The sequence below is a fragment of the Nestor notabilis genome, unplaced genomic scaffold (genome assembly GCF_000696875.1).
Source record: "Nestor notabilis isolate BGI_N333 unplaced genomic scaffold, ASM69687v1 scaffold9090, whole genome shotgun sequence".
NCBI lineage: Eukaryota > Metazoa > Chordata > Aves > Psittaciformes > Psittacidae > Nestor > Nestor notabilis.
The window spans coordinates 62,475-86,935 of NW_009910700.1; the positions used below are offsets into that span (position 1 = coordinate 62,475).

At 41.1% G+C, this 24,461-nt stretch overlaps 1 protein-coding gene across 1 annotated transcript; it reads left to right on the forward strand.

Annotated features, from left to right (window-relative positions):
* The first annotated feature begins 3,716 nt into the window (after positions 1-3,716).
* Positions 3,717-14,772, forward strand: LOC104403231 (granulocyte-macrophage colony-stimulating factor receptor subunit alpha-like). The gene is made up of 10 exons (XM_010011302.1): positions 3,717-3,801; positions 3,970-4,062; positions 6,299-6,428; positions 6,521-6,696; positions 8,050-8,189; positions 11,323-11,361; positions 12,351-12,480; positions 12,941-13,037; positions 13,787-13,868; positions 14,698-14,772. The coding sequence occupies exons 1-10, from the start codon at positions 3,717-3,719 to the stop codon at positions 14,770-14,772; spliced, it is 1,047 nt and encodes a 348-aa protein (XP_010009604.1).
* The last annotated feature ends 9,689 nt before the right edge of the window (positions 14,773-24,461 follow it).

Here is a 24,461-nt window from a genome sequence, read left to right on the forward strand (position 1 = left end):
GGGAGATGGATTCAACTACCTTTATGGCCAACATTACCTCCGCCCGCCAAGTAGTGCCAGCCACCCTGTTTGCTCTCAATGCACCTTAGAGCTGGCCTCCTGGTCATTGAACAAGCGTGTAGGTTGGTAAGAACTGCGCCTAATCTGTTCTTTTGGAGCCTTTAGCTCTCTTTCTCTTTCTGGTTTGGGATTAGTCTCTGGGTTTTACATCTGTTTTAGAGGTTGTAATAAACTTTCCAGTAGTTTCGGGGTGTATATGTGTGGCCTAAGTTCCTTCTCCACCCGGAATCCTTCAATTCCTGGAACACCTTCTCTCAGTTTAAAGCCGTTCCCCTTGTCCTATCACTACATGCCCTTGTAAGAAGTCCCTCTCCAGATCTCCCATAGGCCCCCTTTAGGTATTGAAAGACTGTTATAAGGTGTTCCCTGAAACTTCTCCAAGCTGAACAAGCCCAACTTTCTCAGCTTATCTTCATAGAAGAAGTGCCTCAGCCCTCTGATCATCTTCATGTCCTCCTCTGGACTCACTCCAACAGGTCCATGTATTTCTTGTGCTGAGGACCCCAGAGCTGAACACAGTACTCCAGGTGGGGTCTCACAAGAATAAACGAAAGGGGGAGAATCACTTCTCTTTACAGCTGGTCATGTTTCTTCTGATGCAGCCCAGCATACGGTTGGCTTTCTGGGCTGCAATTGCTAGGTCATGTTGAAATTCTCATCAATCAACAGCCTCAAGTCCTTCTCCTCAGTGCTGCTCTCAATCTGGTCTCCCCCCAGCCTCTATTTTCTCTTGGTCTTAGCCTGACCCACGTGCAGGACCTTGCACTTGGCTTGGCTGAACTTCATGAGGTTGGCATTGGCCCACACCTCAAGCGTGTCAAGGTCCCTTTGGATGGCATCCCTTCTCTCCAGAGTGTCAACCAAACCACATAACTTAGCGTCACTGGCAAACGTGCTGAGGGCGCACTCAATCTCACCATCCATGTCACTGACAAAGATATTGAACAGCACCAGTCCCAGTACAGATCCCTGAGGAATGCCACTCATCACTGGTCTCCATTTCAACATTGAGGCTGCTGACCACAACATTTTGAGTGGGAACATCCAGCTAATTCCTTAACCACCAAGAGGTCCATTCATCAAGTCCATGTCTCTTCAATTTAGATACATGGATGCCATGTGGAACAGTGCACAACTCCAGGTAGATGACGTCAATTGCTCTTCCATTATCCATTAGTGCCATAACCCTGTCATGGAAGGCCAGCAAATTTCTCAGTCATGATTTGCCCTTAGTGAAGCCATAATGGCTGTCACCAATCGCTTCCTGGGAGCAAAGTGGGATTAAGGCATCCCTTTCCCATCCCTAGGCAAAGACCAATATAAGACCCAACAGGAGAGGGTGGTAACAGACTTTGGTAGCACCATCAACAGCACGAGCTTTCCTTAGGGATTTTTATTTTTTTATAATTTGCTTCCATTTTTTGAAAGCCTCAGCAAAGAAGTCCCCTGGGTAGGACAGTTTCCTTGCCTGTGGTAACACCACTGTCTCTATGGGCTGTTTGGATTGTTCTGTTGCAGTATATTTCAGTTTAAAAACAAAAAGTACACAAACCCTAAAACCGCAAAACCCAGACTTCCTCACTGTGTAACTAAGGTGCATAATCTGTGGGAGCACCAGAAAGCACACTGCTCCTCTGCTGCCTGCTCTACAGGCTCAGGAGATCTTCAGAGCGGGAGCATGGGGCTTTGCCTTGGGTGCACACAGTTGAGGTATCAACTGGAGAAAGAGAACCCAGCACTAGACAGATGTGCTTGTCCCTGTCCACCCATTGCAAGATGCATAATTCAGAAGACTCACGGGCTGGAAGTTGATAGCACTTCCCAGGACCAGTTTTAGCCATAGAAAAACATGCAGTTGCCCAGGGCAGGCAACATTCCTGTTAAATGGTGTGATGAAAGGATGTCCAGGATACAGACACTGCCAAGCAATCCAGCCACAGTCATCAGTAGGCACAGCCTTGTGGGCCAACTGCTTCTGCCAAGAAATCTCCATAGGAGCGTGGAGTTACAGCTCCCTCACAAAAACAGCTGCCCTTAAAACCCATTCCTACAGTGGTGTAGGATCAGTAAATACAACTTCAGTGTGATTGTTCCTAGACTTCCTTTTTCCCAGCACATTCTCTGAGTCTGCAAGGCCCTTAACTCCCTCCCTCTCTGCTCCTGCAGTGTTAGTGAGCAGAGCTCCTTGTTTGGATGTGTCACAGTAGGTGGGAGTAGGTGGGAGTAGGTGGGAGACTGCTTGATGCTCTGGGAATGGACCTATTAGAGGATGGAGACCAAGGGAGGTGAAAGGCTGGGAGAAAGGAGAACAAAAGCCAGATGCATGGAAACTGTGTTTCCCTTGTTTTCTAAACCCCATTTGATTCTCTGTAACATTTCCCGGTGCTCCCAGCTGCCCTGATCCTGGCTGGGGATATGCAACAGACCCTGGCTACCAGGCTCTGCTCCCACCCACCATGGGGAATCCTCACTGTTCCCAGGCCCCAGAGATGGTTTGTACTCAGAGATGCTTCATACTACTCAGTATTATTTAGAGCTAGAGAGAAATACCTGTAAAAGAAAATATTTCTTTGCACTTACTGGATTCCCAAGCACCAGTGGGTTCTGTAAAACAAAGGAAGATTTAACCAGATAATTGCTTGTTCACATGTATGAAATCATGAATTGTGCAATTACAGGAATTTGGTAAGAATCAGGAGGGAAGTGATGAATCTTGCAACACTTCCGACGGTACGACAGTTCCCTAAAACACAAGCGGCAAGGGAGACAGCCCTATTTATAGCCATACAACCATTTAAAATACCAGTCTTTTTATCTTCACTGAGCCAGAAGACTATGATAGAAAGATTAACAAGATAAAGATGTTTTGAAATAGAAGGTAGGTCTATCTTCATTTTTCCAACTATTTTGTTTGCTGAGGTATGCAATGAGACTCTAACAAGTCCAGGGCTGGAGGGGTGATGTCCCAGGCAAAATCTAAAAAGCTGTCAGAGGAATACATGGACCTAAATTGAATGAAGGTTTTTTTGCAAATAAAGTACTGCCTGCTAAGAAATGTCTTAGCCACAATTTTGATTTTCTTACCTGGATTGATACCAAATTTGTAGGAATTAGATACCTCTCATAGATCCACTTTTATGCATATATTCAAAAACATCCTCGAAAGTACATGAACTTTCACCAAATTTAGAATATTCACCACTGGCTAACACGAACTGATTGATATTGCTGTGATTCATTTTGGTATTTTCTTTTTGCAGCTGTTTACCCATCTGCTTTGATGTCTATTCATCCTAACCTTTGTATATGGCAGACAGATAAATAATCTTTAGGCCTTAAGACAGCAGTCACCAAGTGTATGTTTGCAACATTTATGCAGTGCTCCCCAGATCATCAGCTTTATAAATCATCACAGAAAATGTTTTGTTACAGAAAAGGACAACTTCTTTAACTTTGTTGCTGTTTATTTAAACATTTCTCTGACTGTCTGAGGAGTCTGTCGAATCTTTCCTCCCGCCAGAGCTGAGAGATGGTCAGACAGTACAGAAGCAGGCATATGAGCAGGTCAGACTATGCAAATTTAGAGGACAGTGGTTCACACTGACATCTTTCACCTTCAGCAAGTTTCACTGTTTTCTGTCTCCAAGGAGGAAGATATGATTGCTCCTCTTGCACTCATCTTCATGACCCAGTGGATGTTGCTGATCACCCAGTTCTGTGTTGGCTGGCACTGCACAGGCTGTGAGTAGGACACTTTCATGGGGCAATCCTCTGAGGGGGAGTGAAATATGCTTCTTATTATGGGTAGTTGTATTTAAATTGCCTTCTGTCTTGCATGTGGTAGGTAGTAATCTCTACACCCAAAAATGTGAGAATCTGCACCTTTACTGGTCCTTCTATGTGGTACAGCAGAGATGCCAGACTCACCTATTAGAAATTTGATGCTGAATCAACGGAAAGTGGAATTGAGTTGGACGAGCAGAATGAATTTCACTGAGGACTGATGTCCAGTGACTGCAGGAGATTTTACCAAGACTATAATGGTGACACCATGTTGATTAACTCTAATCACCTCCTTGTCTTCTATATGCTCCAACATACCTTCTAGGAGGATTTGTTGCATGACTTTACTAAGCATGGAGGTGAGATTTGCTGGTTAGTAGCTCCCATGATCCTCCTTATGATGCCTTGAAATGGGTGCAATATTCTCTTTTATCCAGTCACCAGAACTTTGCCTGACCACCATGACTTTTTAAATACGATAGAGCATGGACTGGCAACATCAGGCAATTCCTCAGGGCCCTAGAATGCATGTCATTGGGTTCCAGGGATTTATGTATACTGAGGTTCTTCAGGTGTTCTTAAACCTGATCCTCTTTTACGATGGGAGAGACTTCATTTCCCCAGTCCCTGCCTTGAGTGATGTTCAGGGACTTGAGATGTATGGGAAGAGTGATTTCCAGTGAACATTGAGGCACAGATTTGTTGAATTCCTCAGTCTTCTCCATGTAAGTTGTCACTAGTTCTCCTGTTTTATTTATCAGGGATGGCACACTTCCTTTAATCTTCCTTTTTGGACCAACATACCTGTAGAATCCTTTATTATTAATTTTCACATTCCTTGCCAAATTCAGCTCAAATTCAGATTCAAGCTTTTGATAGCAGACAGGAGATCTAGAACTTGGATCTTGTGTAAATGGATTACTTGAAAAGTGCCATGACCTTATGAAAAGGCAGCTTCTGATTCTGATTTAGTCTGTTTTCAGTGCTTATGTAGAGAAGACAGCAAACCAAGCATTTCCTGTTTTGCAGCTACTGTGTTTGTTAAGCAAATTCATCAGCCTCTACAAGCTGCACGGATACTTCAAAGCAAGTCATGAAGTTTTCCTCTTGGGATTATTCTTTTCCCTGTACATGTGTTACTCTGGCCATAGCTAAATTTCCTTCCTCTACAGCTCAAAGCTGTCTCCATCCATTTGGCCAGTACTGTGAATCTGACTGGGTAGGCAATCTCCAAAATAAAGTTGTTTCAGGAACGGGAACTGTAAAAGGAAGGTATTGGTTTTGACAGTCTATTTTGCACGAATAGAAAAGGGTTGTTTCACGCTACACTACTGTGTCAAGCAACATGACAATGTTTCTCTGAAAAAAATAATGTTTCCTACAACTAGCTCAACAATTTTTCAGTCCTCTGTTGCCATTTTTTCAATTGCCAATTCTCTTTTAATTCTTTGTTCTAATATTTTATTGACTGCATTTAATGTCTTTAAAATGTTGTTAAAAATCCAAGTGAAACAGGTTAGTGCCAGTAGCTTTGAAATTCCTCGCTGAGAAATCTGTCACACCTTGAATTTTGTCATGGTGTAGTGCCCAGCAGTTTGAAGTGTCTTATTCCCAATAATGAAAGGTCTGAGAAAGTTTACTTCTCTTTGTATGAGAGGGGTAACATATATGACACTGTTAAGAGAATGAGGTAGAAGATCTGCTCATTTAAGCAACATGGAGTTGGAATATACAAAATGGCACTAGTTCCTGCCTCATCAAGCTCAAAGTGTTGGCTGATTCCTTATGAAAGGATAGGTAAATCGTCCTTCTTTTTTAAAAGGTGTGTTTAGTCTCTTTATTATTGGGTTTTCTTGGGGGTGGTGTTAAGGAGTAAATTGTTTGTGACCAGAAGAATATTTGTCATGTTAATGCCAGGTGGAAGAAGGTATTGCTACAGAGCACAAACACCTCACAAGTCTGCATCTACGCCTACCTTAAGTCTTGAAAAACTCCACAGCTCTGTCCTCTCTGGAGCCCACAGGAAAGCTCCTCATGCTCTTCACTCATTTGGCAGGGCGCTGAAGAAAAACTAGAAATGCTGTGGCAGGGTTCTGAAGGATGACAGACAAACGATTCACTCTGTGGCATTGTGGCACCAGTGTCTCCTTTTGAACAGGAACAATTCAAAGCACAGGGGTAGCCGCTTCAGGTGTCAGCATGTGCTAGAGTAGTGTTGGCTTCTCTGAGACTTATTTTGTCAGATGCAACTATATTTATATCCATGGAGACTTTATCCATGACAAATTCTTCACTGAATCTGTTAGTGCAAATATCTTCCTGTGTTACTATGTAAAATGAAGCAAGTCATTCCGGACCCAAGTAATAACCAGCTGGAGCTGCAGGTGTGCCAAGATCCTCCAGCTTGGAGCAGTCACTTGATTTTTCCTCATCACAGGTACTCCTGTGTTTGCAGGCATGAATGGATCAGCCATTGACAACTTCTCCTGTGTGATTTATAACATTTCCCTCATGAACTGCACTTGGCAGGCAGGCAAGGATGCACCAGCAGATACCCAGTATTTTCTCTACTGGCAGAACTCCAGGTAAGTAGGTCTGCTTGAGCCTAGGGAAGTTTGAATTCTCATTCAACACATCATATTGCCCACGTTTATCTAAAATACCTTGCTGTATATAGATATGAGGATGCGATGGAATGTGAGCTTTACATTCAGGATGAAAATGGCAGAAATACAGGATGTAGATTCCAAAATGTGAGGATAGAGACTGAAAAAGCTTACTTCTTGGTGAACGGCTCTAGCAAAGACTCCCTGATCCAGTTCTATGATGCATACATTCAACTGTATAAAATTGGTAAGTAAATTCTTTCTGCTTTATTTTTACTATTGCATGAGGGCGGCAGTGCATTTTTCCCTGAGAAGAAACCAAGTACCCTGCCTCACCTAGAGCTGAAAGTGAGATTGTGTCCTCTTCAAGAAAACTTATTCCCCAAGCAAAAGAGCAATAGGGGAAATTAATCAAGAAAGCTCTACAGCTGCAGTCTGCCTCAGATTCTTTAACAATCAGTGTTTATTGGTTTTAGTTTTAGCAAGTCCACAGTGTTTAAGAGATTGTACTTCTCCTGCTCTACTTTTAGTGGTGGCTAAAGGCATTTCAGCAGCACAGATTTGTCAGGAGAAGTTTATCCGAGCATTGATTTCCGCTTCTCATTGCCAGTGGGACAGCATACACCAACACCATATCTTTGATTAAAAAAAATAGTATGTGTATAAAATATTGCAGGTTTTCATATGCTCTTTCACACGTGGTGCTCTACTTGGAAGCACCCTGTGCAATTATTTTTACTGTGGCAAATCCTTTGTGGCAAAGTCCCATTGTTTTCGGTATTGTCTCCAGAAACTGGACAAACAAGGCTACATTCTATAAAGAGGAGCAGTTGAACTGTAATATCACTCATGGCAGATGAAACAAGACTCTTGACCAAACAGCTCATCACAAATGGGCCAGGCATGTCTCTAAAGATTGATGTAAAGCAGTAGTTTAGCTGAAACTAAGCTTTCCTCTACCAGCCTTGTGTCCGCCTTTCTGTCATGAGTGACTGTCTTTTGCTGTTACAATAATCAAGTCTTTTGCAATGATCAAATACAAAGGCCCTCATATTTTCTCTCACATCTTTGAAATTAGGGGAGATACATGAAGAAAGTGGCTAGGTTCTTCAAACCAAAATGTCGTTCTTAAATTTGTATGGCTAATTTTTTTGAAGTGGGGAATAAACTGTATAATTCACAACATCAAGCAAACAGCACCTTCTTGTCATAGAAGCATCATGTGAGGAGGGTTGAAGAGAGAAATTTCCTTTGAATTTCTTACATTAGGGATAGCATCAGCTTGTTCTTGTGCAGTAAAACCCATCCTTTTAAAAAGAAGACAGGACTTTGCCTTATTTATCTAGAAAAGTAAATGGAGGGCAGTTATATCTTTGTATGCTGTTGAGTCGTGTTCCCTGGCTTAGTCCCCATTTTTTCTGATCCTGGGACAGGATTTAAAGAACTATGGTCTGTCAGTTATATCTAAGGATTTTCTAAGAAAAATGGATACAAATCAGTATCTTCATAGAGGTGTTACTTGCAATTGCACTCTCTTTTATCAAAGCAAAAGGAGAACAAGGGATTTTTATTATTTGAATTCCTGGTTATATAATTTCAGAAAAGCTCATGCCTCCAGCAAATATCACTGTCAACTGTGATGAAATTAAAAACAATTGCATAATTCAATGGCAACGACCCCAAATAAGTCATTCTAACAAAGACAAGTGTTTTAAATATGAAATCAACATAAAGTATAAGGTAAGAGGAACTTCTTCACCTACATTTAAGATTAATACAGACATTTACCAGTGCACATGGGCGAAAATAAAATCAGTTTCTCTTGTGTGATGTAGCCTCCCTAATATGTAGCACAATATTCCTTTGAGGTTGTGCCTTTCAGGCATCTTTTTAGGCTATACCACCCCATTTTTTTATCCCTGATCCCCTGACTGAGATGTTGCTGGAGATACACTGGATGACTGTGACTATGTGGGACTAAGAAGAGAAACATGGTTAACGAAGACTTGAACACATCACAGCCTTGGCCATTTCAAAAGTCAGAAAATGTGTTTATTTCACCAAGACCTGTTGGAGCTGTCTTGGAGTCCTTACAGTAGTGAATTATCTCTGTGAAGAGGTAGAGGTGGGCTGTAATTACTGAATAGATGAACGTGCATCCACTTAACAAATAAGAGTTGATGGTGAATGAAATTTTTCTGTATATGAAATGTAAATAGCTTATCCAGATATCATATGCAGGCAACACACCCATTGGTCCAAAAGCTGAAGCTGTATACTGTTAATTAAAAGGAAAATAAACGTGAGAGAAAGCGGAAAGGTAGTGTGAATAAACACAGGTTACTCAGAGAGCGACTTAAGCTACTGAAAGCCAATTTCAGGCCCCGGCTTTTCAAGTCTTTTCACAGAGATAAGGAAGGAGTAAGACTGCTGTGTTGCGCCGCAACAGGAGTAAACCTAAACTACCGTAACTATGGCAGAACTGCGGCAAATGACCACAGGGTGGCAGACGGTGACTACAAAGGAAAAACCTGCCTGTGATATAACCAGGTTTGGCCACTAGGTGGCCGAGTGAAGGCATTTGATAGATTTCTGCCTTTTGGAACTTCTTAGTCTGGATCGCGCTTACTATTTCATAGCAATATACATAACACCATGAGTAATAGACATTCAGTTACATTTTTCATGTCTGACACGGACAAACTGAACTTGCTGAGACTCTCGATTTCTTCTTCACCAATGTTTTTACTTAAGTCTTTATAGATCAGGATATCTGGGACACCTGAAGGCTAACCTTTCCAGTGAAAATGGAACTAAAAAGGCATCAAATACCTCAGTCTTCCCCATATTGCTTGTCACTAGGTTCCCTCAACTCAGTAAGCTGTATTTTCCTTAACCTCCTTTACACTGTCAGTGCACTCATAAAAACCTTTCTTGTATTCACCTCCCTCACTAGTCCCAACTCCAGCTGAGCTTTGGCTTACCCAGCTCTATTCCTGCACGTGAAAATGATGTCTTTTCATACCTCCCAAATCCTTTTTTCTATCTTCTGCATACTTTCTTTCTGTCTCTGAGCTCAGACTCAAGCTTCATGCCCTGCCATGCTCATCTGGCACACTTGCTCCATTTTCTGCACACTGGAATGGGCTGCTTTTGTGCTCTGGGGAGGTTGTCCCTGTAAATCAACCAGTAACTTTGCCCTCGAAGCCAGGGCAGTTTCCTTTGCTTACAGAGAAAGACTTGGCTTGGAGGCTTTTGCTGCCTGAAGAGGGTCTCATCTGCTTCCTTTTCTTGATTGGGAAATCTGGAACAAATACTTAACACACGCCTGTGCTTGTCTGCCCTTTGACTCAAAGTCACAAGCTCTCTTCCTGGTTCATCATTTGTCCCAAGACAGAACCCTACATATTCAAGGAACTCCTTTACACGAAGCACAAGAACCAGGTTAGCAAGGCTATTTGCAAGGACACTCACAACCCACTTGGTGGGATGCATCCCATACCTGCTGAGCAGCCCCTGTTTCTCAAAAAGGGTCCCAAGGTTGCAGAAGCCAAAACCCTGCCTATGACACCAGCCACTCAGACAGGTGTTAACCTGCTGGATGACTGCAATCCTGCTCGACCCTTTTCCTCTCCTGGGAAAGACTGAGGAGACACCATCTGGGCTTCCTGCCCTTCATCATCCCCTCCATTGGTTACTCCTGGCCACACCACTGGTGCCTACAGAGAAAAGCAGGAAAGGGTAATAGTGCAATGGCCAGACAAGTCTGGATGTCCTTTTACAGCATCCCAGAATCTGGCCCCCAGCAAGCAACAGACCTTCATCAAGTCAGGAGGTTGGTGCTACCACCCCCTGCAGGAAGGAGTCTCTTTCATCTATCATGTGTTTTCTCTTTCATTTTCTAAAATGTAGTACCCTTTAACACATTTTCTCTTCAAAAATTTGCAAAGGAACGCTGACCTCTGGAGCTGCACATCTGAAGTCTTCCATGACCTCACTGTTTTCATTTCTCATAGTTTATTTTATTATAAACACAAGAAAACGGAGACCATAATGTTGTACTTTCTCCTAGATCGATCCCTGCGCTTCAGCTAGCTTTTTTACAGATTCTAGGAGCTGTCCAGTACAGCAGCATGCCTTGCAAGTTCATGTTCAGGTGCTACATGAGCACGCATACAATTATTTGATAAAAGAGTTTAGATTAATTTCATTTTGGTTTAAAATGGAGTAATACAAAGTGCAAAATATTAAATAAAATATGTAGCTCTAGTAGACTAATGCGATGATATAGCCTACAGTTATTAGTTCTGTGTAGTCACTACATTTCACAGTAGTCATCATGGCTATTCAGAAGGGATGAGTGAATATTATTCTATCAATCAAAAACATAACTGTAGGGCAGCTTAAAATATCCCTGAATCTATGTCAGTCCTGAGTATTTTCATCTGAGGAAAAACAATTTTACATAGCATTTACAACTAAACATAATGACATTTATTATAAATAAAAGTATTAGATATAAACTAATAAGTTTATTTCACAGATTTATACCTTTTTCTCTTTAAGAACAAACTTATAGTTTTCATCCAGGTCTGGTTTGCTTGTGTTTCAGTTCACTCACCAATCTGAAATAAAATTTATTTCTGAACTCTGGTGGTCAAGAAAACAAATACTTTTCCACAGAAAAATCAGTTACAATATGAACTTGGAATTGTAGACAAATTATATGTTAGATAATAAATGTTAGATAAATTACTAGGTCTTATGGACAACCTGTCAAGTAGCTAAGAAAGAGTAATGCAGAAAAAGGGGACAGTGGATAAAGATGACTTATTATCTATACACAAAACTCTTTTTTTTTCTCAATTTACAGGGTAGCCCTGAGGAAAAAAACATCTATACTTCCATACAAGTAAGTTTACTTGTTCTATTAATCAGTAATGCATGTGAATTTCGTAGTGTGAAAAATAAATATCACTCAAATGCCTTTATATTAGCATGTGTTCAATGTCCTGTGCTTTATGGAATCTTTATTTATAGATTTCATGAATGTATCAAACTGTAAATCATCATGATATATGTCATTCATTATATACTCAAGAGCAGAACCTTATTACTATTCTGTAAGTATATTGAAAAACCTTCCATTTCACATTACATTGTCCTCTCTCCCCCTAAAACATTTGGAACAGAATTGGAAGTTACGCACTGGCGACAGCAGAGAAAAGACACACAGTGAAAACACCTCCTAGGCATTTAATTTTGTTTATGCAAAACAAAGACCACAAAAGTCCTTTGCAATGGAGGCTGCCCTCCAGGTATGCTGCACCTCCTTCCAATAAGTTCAATTTGCACATCCCACCTCTAGCCTGAAAGCCTTCAAAGCAAACACTTTTCAGTAAATTCTAGTAGCGCCAAGTATTGCAAGAACTTTAAAATGAGTTCCTGTACTTATTTTACAGGTTTGGCTGGAAAATTATGCTTTTCCTGAAAAGTCGTAATACAAAGACTGAGGAAGGTGAGGTGCACACAGACAGTTTATTCCTCAATTCTGGCAGTGTTGGAATGAGACAGTTCAATGTATTTTTCTGCCTCTGTCAATGTGCTGAAGAAAATTACCAGTATGTCATATATATCATTAGAAATTACAGGACATAGTGTAAAAGACAATACCTTCTAAACTTAAAAAGTTTACTGAGTGACAGGTTATTTTTAAGATACATAGATGTGTACATATTACATACATAATAAACATTAAAATGTGTATTTTTTTGCCCTGGAGCAGCAGTCTACTTTACAAAGCAATGCCCTCATAGCCTCCTGAAAGTAAATGGCACTTGCGCATCATCAACATCTAGACATGCAACAGAGAAAAACAACTCAGCTTTGCTTTGTTTTTAGGAAGGGGGATATAATCACACATTTCAAAGATACAACACAAGAAAGAAGTGTCTCTTGAAAATGAGGGCAGCTGGCAGTGTCTGCTTTGTGAGCCCAGCCTGGGGGGAGTGGAGTGCACCTGTAGAGTTTGGTAAGAACAAATCCATGCCTTGGGCTACTCTTCCCCCAGTGATGTCTTGTCTACCTTACACACTGATGTGCACCCACACACACACAGATATACAAAGGATTGGCACTTTGTTTCAGTCCACACTACAGAGAAAAGGAGGAAGAGACTTAACAAGTCTCTTAACACTCTAACGTTGGAAATAATAAATATAAAAAGTTAGTTACACATTTGCAGCTGAAATGCTGTCATTTAAGTACCACGCAGCTGCTCACTGCTGCCCAGCCCTGATTATTGCATGGGATAGACAAAAAGGCTCAATGTTAATCCCTCCCAGCAGACGTTGCTGTAAAGAGTTAAAGTAAAATAAAGAGTTGATTTTATATCAACATTTACCAATCAGTCACCAGAACAGATGTTTGACACAGCTGTGCATCTATTCCTCTTTACCAATGATAAATCTTCGTAACTATTTGTCTTTCAGGAAATGAAGAAATTATTTCTTCTGCAGTATGGATCTTACTTGTGGTAGCATTTGGGACACTCTTAGTGGCAATTGTCACAATTTTATTCTGCAGAAGGTAAACAATTCATGCATTTATTTTATGTAGGTGTGTGAAACATCTGCACTTCTTAAAGAAATAAGGTAGAGGTGTCCCTGTACTATCGATAAAACTTTTTCACTCACACTGTACTGGAAATCAATCCAAATGAGTGATTCTGAGGCAAGTATGGTAACAGTGATGCCCAAAGTCCCTCCCTGGCTGATCCATACAAGTTTTCCCTTGACCTCTTCTATCAACATGGGAAGGAGACCAATTGTATGCAATTATATGTTTGGTTACCAGTAAAGATTTTGCAACATTCGCTAGCATTGTCCTAAGTAAACTGAATGTATCTGAAAGCACATAAGCTAAGCAGCTTGCTTCTTGAAACAGACCAAGTGGAACAGTAAGAGAAAGGATATTCTGCTGCATCATGCACTTCGTATAAAAATACACAGTGAGTCAGAGAAAATACTGTTCTTCCAACTTGTGAAAATGTTTATACCCACTTTCACTGGTCGTAGGGACTTAAACAGCAGGACAAATTCATTTTCCTCTCAAAGAAGAAAATGACTATAGTGAATCTTGAACCAAAAATGAAACTATTACTATCCAAATTACTACTGTTTTCCTGATACGTGTTCATTCTGTGCTGAGATAGTGTGGGGGTTTTTATTTCTCTTCTGTGCTGGAAGAGGAAGATAAGAGCTGGTTCAAGGGTGCAATGCTTTTGACATGACCGTTACTTATTTTTAATTTTCTATTCCATCTCTTTTGATATCCAGGACTGGCTGTTGGAAAGCAGCATTTCCACAAGTCCCAGAGCCAAAAAATGCATTTCATAGACTGCCTGATACAAATACAGAGGTATGTTCTCTTTCTATTTTATATTAAATGTGTAAAACATGTACAGGACTCTACTGCAGGTATTTTTAAAATTATAAGGAACTTAACACAGAGAATAACTCTTCCTTTGCCATATTTTGAGGAATTACAAGGGAAAATCAGCAGGCAAAACTGTTAAGAGAAGTCAAATGCAAAGTTCTTACAGAACCAGAGGGTTTCTCCTGTTCCAGTCTCATACACGCTGGGGCTGATGCTACCACTGGTGGGTCCAGACAGCAGCAAGGGCTGTATGTTTTCCCAACATGAGGCACACACATATACAGTGGCACACACATAGAGGACACTACTTCAGGCAGCCACAAAGACCAGCACAGGAGCCTTTACCAGCAGCATGTCAACACTAACAGCAGTCACATAAACAGGGTCACAGACATCCTGGTCTTCCTGCTCCTCTCCAGCTGAGCAGAGCTGAAGTTTGCCAGCAACAAGTGCATACATCCTCACTCTCTTCAGGTACAACAACCATAAATTTTCAAGTTCCTCACATGTGATTTCTGTGTCTGGATCCTGTTCACCAGCTCTCACTTTCAGTCTCTGCAGCTGCAGGTCTCTCCTACCCACCCACCCACCAGCCCCAGCTTCAATGAAGTTTGTTGTTTGAAGTTACACACACAGGATATAAAACAAGGTGACACAGAAAACAGTTCAAAATAGGATTTTGTAAGGTAACAGGACAGTCTGTGATGGTCACACATGGCATTTGACCAGCATGCTGACCAGCAGCTCTATCCCAGCTGAAACCAAGACACCTTATGTATAAAACTAATGGAAGTTCTTATTTTCCTTTCAGCTGATGGAGATTAAAATTCAGTCAATAACATCTGATAAGGAAGAGATAACATTAGTTGCTGACATATTGAAATAACCAAAAAAAACCCTGAGGAATCTGAAAGTGTATTTCTTAGCTCAGGCAACTGTATATTCCTGGAATAATATACAGGCTTCCTTCAGTTTCTTCTTGGCAAAAACAGTAGTGCAGCCAAAACAGAATGATAAAAAATGTAATTTTTTTAAATGCCGTTGTATTTGCTTTTAATTTTGGCTAACTTTGACTGTTTGAGTGACTTGTCCTTTTTGTGGATATGACTGAAATATTTCAGTCAAGAAGTTTTAGTTACATTCTAATTTGTTTAAGGAAAAATAATGGGTTTGTTTCATATTAAAAAGAATAAGAATGAATTTATTGAGATGAATAAAAACTTTTTATAAAATTCCTGGCGCCTGAATGCCATTGTTCTACTGTCAAGAATGGGCCTATTCATACTTGAGGTTTTCTCATGTCTCTTAAAGTACTCATGGGCTACTAGAAACTTGAGAATGGGAAAGAAAACAGGCTGACATAAAGTGGTGTCAAAAGTACAGGAGTATGTCTAAAACCCTAACTAATCCTAGAACTTAACATGTGTTACAACTTAAGAGATCAGCCGCCATTTACTTGACATCAGCTCAGAATTTACCTCTGTAAGTATCCAGGTCTTACTGCTTACTTGCCTTTTTGCTACTTTAATTTACTGTTGTAAAATATTGAGTGCATGACTCAATCTCTATGTTCTTTTGTTCAAATAGAGGGCTTTGCTATTGAGCTGAACAGTAAGTTTTCAGAGCCACAGGATTAGGACAATGTCTTGGGAAAACAGCTCAGGCTGTTGTTGAATGCAGTGACTGATCATGAGCAATGCTCCTCAAGGATCAGTGTTGAGACTTGTAGTTTTTAGTACTAACAGCTATTTGGACAATGGGATGAAATGCAGCCTTAGCAAGACTGGATGACGGCAAACAGAGCTCACCAACTGATATAGTAGAGGGCAGGCTTGCTATTCAAAAGGGTTTGACAGGCTGAAGAAATGGGTTGATAGGAACCTCCTGAAGCAAATGCAAAGCCAAATACCCAGAAAAGAAAACCAACTGCATGTATCCTAGAAAATGGCTGACTGATGGGTCTGCAGAAAAGGCTCTGAAGTCCTGGTGGGCAACCAACTGAACACAAATCAGAATTACTTCCTTATAGTAATGAAAACTATCTGCATACTGGGAGGAGTAGACGCAGCAGTCAAGGATTATTCCCTCTACTCAGCACTCATGAGTCTGCATGTGCAGTTCCATGTCCGAATTTCAGCCTCCTGGTACAAGAAAGACATTAATGCTGCTGGGAATGTTTAGAAGCAGGACACCAAGATGATTATGGGGATCTTAAGGAACTGGAATTTTTCAGCCTGCAGAACAAAAGCTAAGGGGAACTACTTCTGTCTTCCACTGGGTGTAGAGAAGATGGCATAGTCTTCTCTGGGAGTTGCACAGTGTGAGAAGGAGAAGGAACAGTCACAAGTTGCAGCAAGAGAAAGTCCAATTTGATATGAGGAAAAAGAATGATTTACAGGGGAAAGTGGTTGGATGGTCTCTGTAATGGGTGTCCAGGGAGGCTCCACCCTTGGATATATTCAAAACACAACTGGACAGGCATCTGGGTCTGACACTGAAGTTGGCTTTGCTTTAAGTGGGAGATTGGACCCGGTGACATTCAGAGGTACATTCCAACCTAAATACTTCTTTAAATATTTCTCTAAATGGCTCTTGTCAAATCTGGTCAGTCTTTCCAAGTCCCTGTTGTGAAACAATGGTATCTATTTGTCCACTTAAAGCAGCTGGGAGAAATGAAGTCTTACTATGTACTGGTAGTTGCCTAGAGAGCTATCGAATAAAACATGCCTCTTGCACTTGACTCAGAAGCATCTTCTTCAACATAAGCCTTTGTAAGAGCTATGTAGTCAGTAGAGACCATGAGGGCAGCATAGAAGTTGAGGCAAATACTCTCATCTCCTGGGGCATCTCTCGATACACTTCACAGAGAACAGGAGCACAGCAACAAACTCTATTTTACTGGTATAATTTGATTTCTGGGTTCCTTCCTTTGGGAAAGAAGCATATTCAGCAAAAAGGTCGGACTTTGAACAGGTAATAGCAGGGCATAGACAAAGCTTCCATCTTTGGTTGAAAGTCTAATTCCATACAAGGCTCAGCCAGAATCTGAAGTTATGCCAGAAGAGCCTTAACACCTGACTCCCCAGTTTGAATGGCTGGTTAGTCAACCATCTACTTTTTTCTACCTGAGGATGCAATGCTGGAAGTTCACCTTGACTTCTAAGGTGGTCTTAATACTCAAAAAGAAAATGCTCAGCAGTTTCTCCTCTTAACAGAATTAGCCTTTGAGCACTTTCATTCATTATCTTCTGAGTAGCCCCATTAATTTTGACAACTCATATATCTTGCTGCTTCTTTTGGTCTTTGAGATTCATATTTTGGGGGTCTCATGATGTTTTTCATAATTGTGTGAGGAATCACTGACACATCAGATTTTGCTGTGAAATCACTTTTCTCTTTAAGACTCAAAGGCTCAGATTTCTATACTAGACAGTTGAACATAGCTATTTGATTATTAGGCCAATTTTATAATGATACTAGACATTAAATTATCAGACTAAATACTCCCAAGACTACTTTCTTGCATTGAGGTCGACTGCCATGTAAGAACCCAGATACATTTTATTAAACCCTTAAATAAGGTGTGCACATGTAAACTGCATTTAGAAATTAGCCCTGACCTGACCTAACTTCTGGACTATGTCCAGGAGTTGTTCAGGACATTGCTTGCAAATTCTGGCCAAGCCAATGCTGGAAACAGTTGTTCCTGGATACGTTCCAGTGCTGGGAGTCTTCCAGTTACCAGAGCAGCCCAAGGCCATACCCCACACTGTCCAGTTCCTACAGTAGCTGGATGAAAACAGCTATTAGTACACCTACTGCCTTAGCAGACAAAGTTAATAATTGCCTTTTGGTCAAAGAATCACCTGGGAAGCTTTTCACAGCAGATCGAACAAGGTCGATTTCTTAATGAGGCTGAGTTCATGCTTTACACACGTGTAAACCATCCTTCTAATTCTCTCAGTATGCAGCAGTGGCCAGAGTTGAAATGCTCACAGTCACTTGCTGAAAGAGTGATTGTGTTGTATTAGACTACACTAGTTTATACAACCTTTCACAATATCGTTCCCATTGGCCAAAATTATCAGTGAAGTATAGTTTGGCTATAATGCACCAAAACCTAGCCATGAGCTGTGAACCATTCAGTTGCTTTCTGTCAGGAAGAGAATAGGAAAGTATAACAAAGAAAATATCAAGAAACTGAGGAGCTGGCATTATGGTCTTGTTAAATAGAAGCTAAACAAGCTGTTCCTATTTTATCCTGGAGAGGGTTAACATGCTTCCAACTTGTTGAGGAAAGGTGTTACACCCAGAGCCTGGCCAAACATGCCACCACAACAGGATGCAAATCCCTTTACCAGAATTAATCAGGCATATTGACACACACTGTGGTGTTTGTAATTACACATTCTGCAACACAAATTAGTGTGACACAAGAGAATGGTTCTATAGAAAAGTTACACAAGGTGGTCGTGGTCAGTGAGGTGGCTGGTGGGGGCCACTGGGTAAAGGTGGGCGAGACCTTGAGCAATGTGAACTGAAAAGCAAAGGCATTTAAAATTTGAAATGTCTGTGAAGTAATTTGCTATTGTCAGATCTGAGCACATACAATAGCAAAAACAAAACAAACAAAAAAACCCAAACCCAAACCAAACCAAAAAACACCAAACGAAACAAAAAAAAAAAAAAAACAACAAACAATTTTGGTTCAAAGAAAACAGGGTTAAGAACAGTTCTTTCTCTAACAGACTAATAAGGATCCTGCCTCACTCCTAAGAAGCCTGGGGAATTCTTCACCTTCCTGCTATTGTGCCTTTGTTGGGAGTGGAATATAGGCAGCAATTAAAATCACTCTTGCTACAAGTGTTCAAGAACAGCAAGAAATAAAGAGAAGCTATTACATGAAGATTACACATCTGCATGCCAGATATCATGTGAAACAATCTGGGAAGCGGGTAACACTCAGCACAACACAGAGCCACATCTAAAACTGCTGGAATTTAAAGCAAACATTGTGACTTACACTCTCTATTTATATGACTGCAAAGTCTTTCGCAAACTTGGCATTACTGAATTTAATAAATGCTTTGGATATTTTTTTTTAATTTGAATATACAGACACTTTTGCACCTAACCCACAATATTGTCGCCTAAGATGAACCAAACAAAATAAACCCATAACCACCAGGCAGTGAGAAAGTTCAGAAATTTGGATCTGATACTTTCCTTGCCACTTCTTTGCCTATAAATATGCAAGACGTAATTTTCTTGGCTGTTTGCAAATACATGACAAGGATTGATCTTTCTCAAAGAAGAACCTTCTGGACTGGTGCAGCAGTCATAAACAATGCATACAGGTAGCCAGGTCCTGACAGAAATAAACGGCCATGTTGCAAGCACTTTAAACATGGCCTAGTCACACAACACTGCTGTTATTTCCAGAACACATTATTTATGAATATGCATTTATTTTTAAGAAAGGTGTTTCTATGAGCATATTCATGAACTATGACTACAGAGTATTTATGTATTTTTGTATAATGGGTTTGCATATTGTGACTATTAGTGCTCAGTTCATCCACCATAACAGGAAGGAAGAGATAGTTGCATGATCAGTTCGTGTGAAATCGCTAACATCTGCAAATAAGGAAATGTAAGGAAGTCCAAAAGCAGTAAGGGAAAGGATAAACGGAGTCACTTTCTGACTTGCAGCATTTGTTACTTAATACTGGCATGCAGCAAAAAACATCAACTGGCAGGGCAAAACATTTACTGATGCCTGCATGTCCACAACTACAACTTCAAGCTTCCTTGCCGCTGTGATCCCAAATCAAACAAGACAAAGGAGGGGAGGTTTTATAAGAGAAGGTATGTCTCTCTATGTTCTCTGTTGATTTTCTCATGCCACAGAAGATTTAGTGCAGAATACAAATGTTTGCCAAGGATTACGTTAGGTACAGTCATACTAGCACATGTTCAAAATACGAATTATCTTCCCGCTTAAGAAAACCTAGGCAAAATTTTAGTGATATTTTAGCCTATTTGATTAAAAATGTAAATCTATGTATATATAAAATTTCTAAAGTTTTCTGCAACATTCAGGGAAGACTACGAAATGTCTCTGATGTCTGTTGTGCTATTTGATTTTTATTATCTGACATTTATTTTGTAATAAGTGAAAGAAATGCTATTCTCTGTACCCTTTCTATAAGTTAATCTAACTAATGTGGATTTCCATTTCTTGAAAAAAGTAAATCACAGAATCTTGGGATGGTTGAGGCTGGAAGGCACTTCTGTGCATTGTCCTGTTCCATGCCCTGCTCAATGCAGGGGCAGCTACTGTAGGTTTCTCAGGGTTTTGTCTAGTCAGTATCTCCAATGCTGAAGGCTCCAGAACCTCCCTGAAAAACCTGATGCAGTGATTGACTGCCCTCACAGTAAAAAGTGTTTTCTTGTGTTTACACTGAATTTGCATTATTTCAGTTTTTGCCTGTTGCTTCTTATCTGGTCACCGGGCACCATTGAGCAGAGTCTGGCTCCATCTTACTTACTCCCCACACTTGGGTATTTATGCATGTGAATAAGACGTCCCTGAGCTTTCATCGCTCCAGGCTGCACAGTCCCAGCTTTCTCAGACTCTTCTCATGTCAGATCCCTCAATAATCTTTGTGGATCTTCACTAGACTCTCTCCAGCAGCTCTTTATCTTTCTTGTACTGGGAATCCCAGAACTGGACCCAGCAGTCTAGGATTACCTCCCTTGACCTGCTGGCAACACTCAGCCTTATGCAGCCCAGGATACCTCTGGCTTTCTTTTCTTCCAGGGCACATTGGTGGCTCATGGTCAGCTCGGTGTCCACCAGGACTCCCAGGGCTGTCTCTGCCAAGCTCTTTCCAGTAGGTTGTCCACAGCCTGTGCTGGTATCAGGGTAGTTCTTCCCCAGATGCAGGACTCAGCATTTCTCTTTGCTGAATTTCAGATTATTGTCAGCCCTTTTCTGCAGCCTGTCCAGGTTCCTTTGAAGTGGAACAGTGGTGTATCCACCACTTCTCCCAGTTCTGTATGATGTACAATAATCAAAATGCTGATCTAAAGACTGAACCAGTTCTGGGAAAGTTTTATTTAGCCAGCAATTTGCAAGTAATATTTCATTGTCTGGTATGCATTTTAAGGTTTTTATTCCTATTTCTATGCCTCCTGTACAGTTAGCAAGTGTATGATACTCTCCAATGTATAAGCATCAGTTTATCCTCATATTACCCTACAAGTAAAATTCCATTTCTCATTTCTAGAAGTGCATCATGGGCAGGAGCAACTTTCCCAGAGACTTTCAAGAAAATAAAGTCACTGGCAAAGCTGGGAATTAAAACCAAAGAACCTTGGTCTCAGGTGACATTTTATGGTAGCAAACTCCACTCACAGCCTAAAAGTGAAGACAAAAGAATGTACAACTAGAAACTGAAAATGCTTAAGTCAGTATTTAATGGATGTTTTCTATAAAAACTACTATAGACGTACCACAGCTTTTAAATGTGACCGTATTTTTCTTCTGACACATTGGTACAGAGACCATTCTAGAACAAACAAAGTTTCACCTTGTCTTGCTACAAAAGACCAAATGGATTTGATACCAAATTAAATAAGTATTTCACTGAATATAGAGACATAGGGCTACAAGGATTCTTAAACTGGAATTTCACTGTGTATAGAGGCTATAGAGATAGAGACTACGTATAGAGGATATAGAGATACGGAAGGCATGCAACAAGAGAACCAGATGTCTTCTCTCAAACCTTCCTCCTGTTGGCAAAGCATGAGAAATGGGTAAACAGCTGTGAAAGAAAACAACTCAAGCAGCCTCTCAGGGTTGTAAATTAGACAAAACAAGAGCATGCAGTTAATTGGAAAAACTAAACACATTCCAATGTCCCTAATAACAGATTTCCATAAAAGGCTAAAATGAGTACAGGTATTTCTCCCCAAATGACCACCATGACCCCCAGAGACCACTCCTCAAAATTTATAGTGCCTGTGCCACAGTGTTATCTACCCAAATTGCCATATGAACGAGTAATGAAAATTGGGTGGGCATTTCATGGAATTATAATGAATATGTATATAATGAATATATATAAGCTGTAAACTGTCTCTTCTCAGTGTGTGTGTTAGGTGGAGCAATCCTCCATGCACCCAGTACCATCATAAAGTAGTATCACCTTTCTAACCTGTCATTCTGGTTAGAGAGTTTATTTCTCGGATTTTACTGTCAGACTTATGCTTGCTATCATCCAGTTCATGAGGAATATGATCACCACTTCTGAGTAGGACACATCATACCTCTGGTAACGTTAGATAATAAGTTTAGTGAATATTTTCCTTGGTAGGATCTTGCTAGTGAAAAAATTAAACAGTCTGTACACGTGCACACACCCCTAAACAAGAGAAAGCTCCAAGGCCAGTTATCACTGGCTGGCTCACATTCGCACAGCTTAGGTGGATAGATCAGGTGTATAGCAAACCTGCCTTGGAGTGAACTAGAGATCACTTAAGAATTGAGGAGTGTGCAAACCAGGTGCTGCAGTCTCCTCTGGGGCCCTCCCTAGTGTAGCAGGGTAGACACATGCTGTGAGGTCAAGGCATTTGTGAGGCTGGCCAGGGGAGAAAAAGGAAAGAAGCAAAGCAGAAATAAGAAGAGTTAACGATAGGGGTTTTCATCCTAATAAATTCTATATTACCTCCTATATTAATGAAATATGAGGAAATACGCAAGAACATATATGTTTCTTCTGGACTGATCCTCCAAACAACATTCCCAACCAGTTAGATGTGTGTTCCTTCTGAAACCTTCAATACTGAGGTCTGTGCAGAGCAGAGGGAGTTATACCACACCTGTCCACGAAAGACCAGTCTGGGAGAGGGTGGATGCAGAAAAGCTTCTACAGATGTGGTGCTGGAGCCATTTGTTTGGCCACTGGTCAGAAGGTATGGATCAGTCAGGTAAACAGCTTAGGGCTCACCACAGCTCTTACATCTTTTATCCTGCCTGCAGGCCAGAGAAAAGCCAGGGGATCTGGCTATTCGGCTGGGATGATGGAGAGAACATAGGCACAACCCAGCACTGATCCTTTCTTGTGTAATTTGTTTTGAAAGTTAGTCAACTGTGAAACACAAATCCTGTGGGAAGAAAATTACCCTAGTGCTGTGGTCAAAGGAAATGGTCGTTTCTTATGAGGAAAGTGAACACTTATGGGCCTTGCTATTCCCACTTCAAGCCCAATGACATGTCCAGAGCCTGGAGGCAATGGTGCCAGCAAGTACTTCTCTAGGTAGGCAGATGACTCCTTCCTCAGCGCTCTGAACAAGCATTTCCATGAGAAAGTGTGGAGAGTGCTTGCAGTATGGGGCTGCTTTCATGTGTAGGAAACATGAGGGAGATTTTGAAAGCAGAGCAGTCATGAGGGAGATGACAAGAAGAATAAAGCAAAGACTACAAAGGAAAGGAGGGCAGTTGCCAGAGAATAGGAAAACAAATGCCTAAAAAGGAACATGGGTCGAGGAAATGAAGGAGAGAAGGTTAAGAGTAACTAACAGATGGCACAAAATGCAGAAAAATATGCTTATACGAAAAGGGGCAGACTAGAAAGACAGTAAGTCTTGAGGTTCATATGCGCATTACTGGGGAGATCACAGAGAGCTTGGGAAAGTGGAAATAACTAGACCGGTATCTCACATAGCATTTCATGACCAGCCCTCCATACTGTTTGCACTTAAGATTCTTCTGTATCACTTCCCAGCAGCTGTGGCCACATCCTTACTGTAGCATGATGGATGCTGCAAGAGATAAGCAGATAAGAATCAGGTGACAGTGAAGAGTCTGTGTCTGTTGCAATCCCAGTATTGTGTCCTGTCTTAGCTTGATTCCTGGAGACCATGACAGACAGGTCTCATCAAGCTAATTTCCATGAAATGTGAGGTGCCTCCTAGAAATATTAAAGACTTCAGCTTGCTTGGAATGTCTGGCTGGGTTTTTTCTTTCACCATAAGGGTAGTCAGTCTGAAATTAACACTCTGAAATGGCAATAGAAATTAATATAGAACAATAGATAAGCAATGGAACGAGGGTACACTGTGCTCCAGTTTCTACCAAAGCCTCTAGTTCTGTGGTCTGATATACCAGGCCTTCAAATGCACACAGCCCAGTAAACCCAGCCACCCCTCCTGGCCAAAGGCAGAGACCCTCTATTTCTGGTTGGAGTATTCACTGTCTGACCCTCACAGTGCCAGACCAGAAGTCCCTTCACCAGAATCAGGGTAAGTAATTTCAATCTTTCTGCATCAGAGGGATCACTGATTGCCTTCTTCCATCTCAACAGCAACTAAGCTGTTGGGGGGCTTCTTGGGGGACCCCTTCTTGGCAGCTGCCTTTCACTTCAGTTCACATACATTGGCTTCCAGTTTATAAGTGGGATCAACATCCCACTTCCTCATGTCCTTCCCCAGTGCCCACAGGAAGAACCAGAAAGTGCCATGTGGCATGCACCTGGGGCTCCCTTTCTTGCTGACCAGGGCTGGAAG

Bases quoted from the DNA above. Each gene is read 5' to 3' on its own strand.
- LOC104403231 (XM_010011302.1), top strand. From the start codon at position 3,717: ATGATTGCTCCTCTTGCACTCATCTTCATGACCCAGTGGATGTTGCTG. The intron at 6,697-8,049 runs GTAAGTAAATTC...ATATAATTTCAG, and splicing joins CATTCAACTGTATAAAATTG to AAAAGCTCATGCCTCCAGCA. The intron at 13,038-13,786 runs GTAAACAATTCA...TTTGATATCCAG, and splicing joins ACAATTTTATTCTGCAGAAG to GACTGGCTGTTGGAAAGCAG.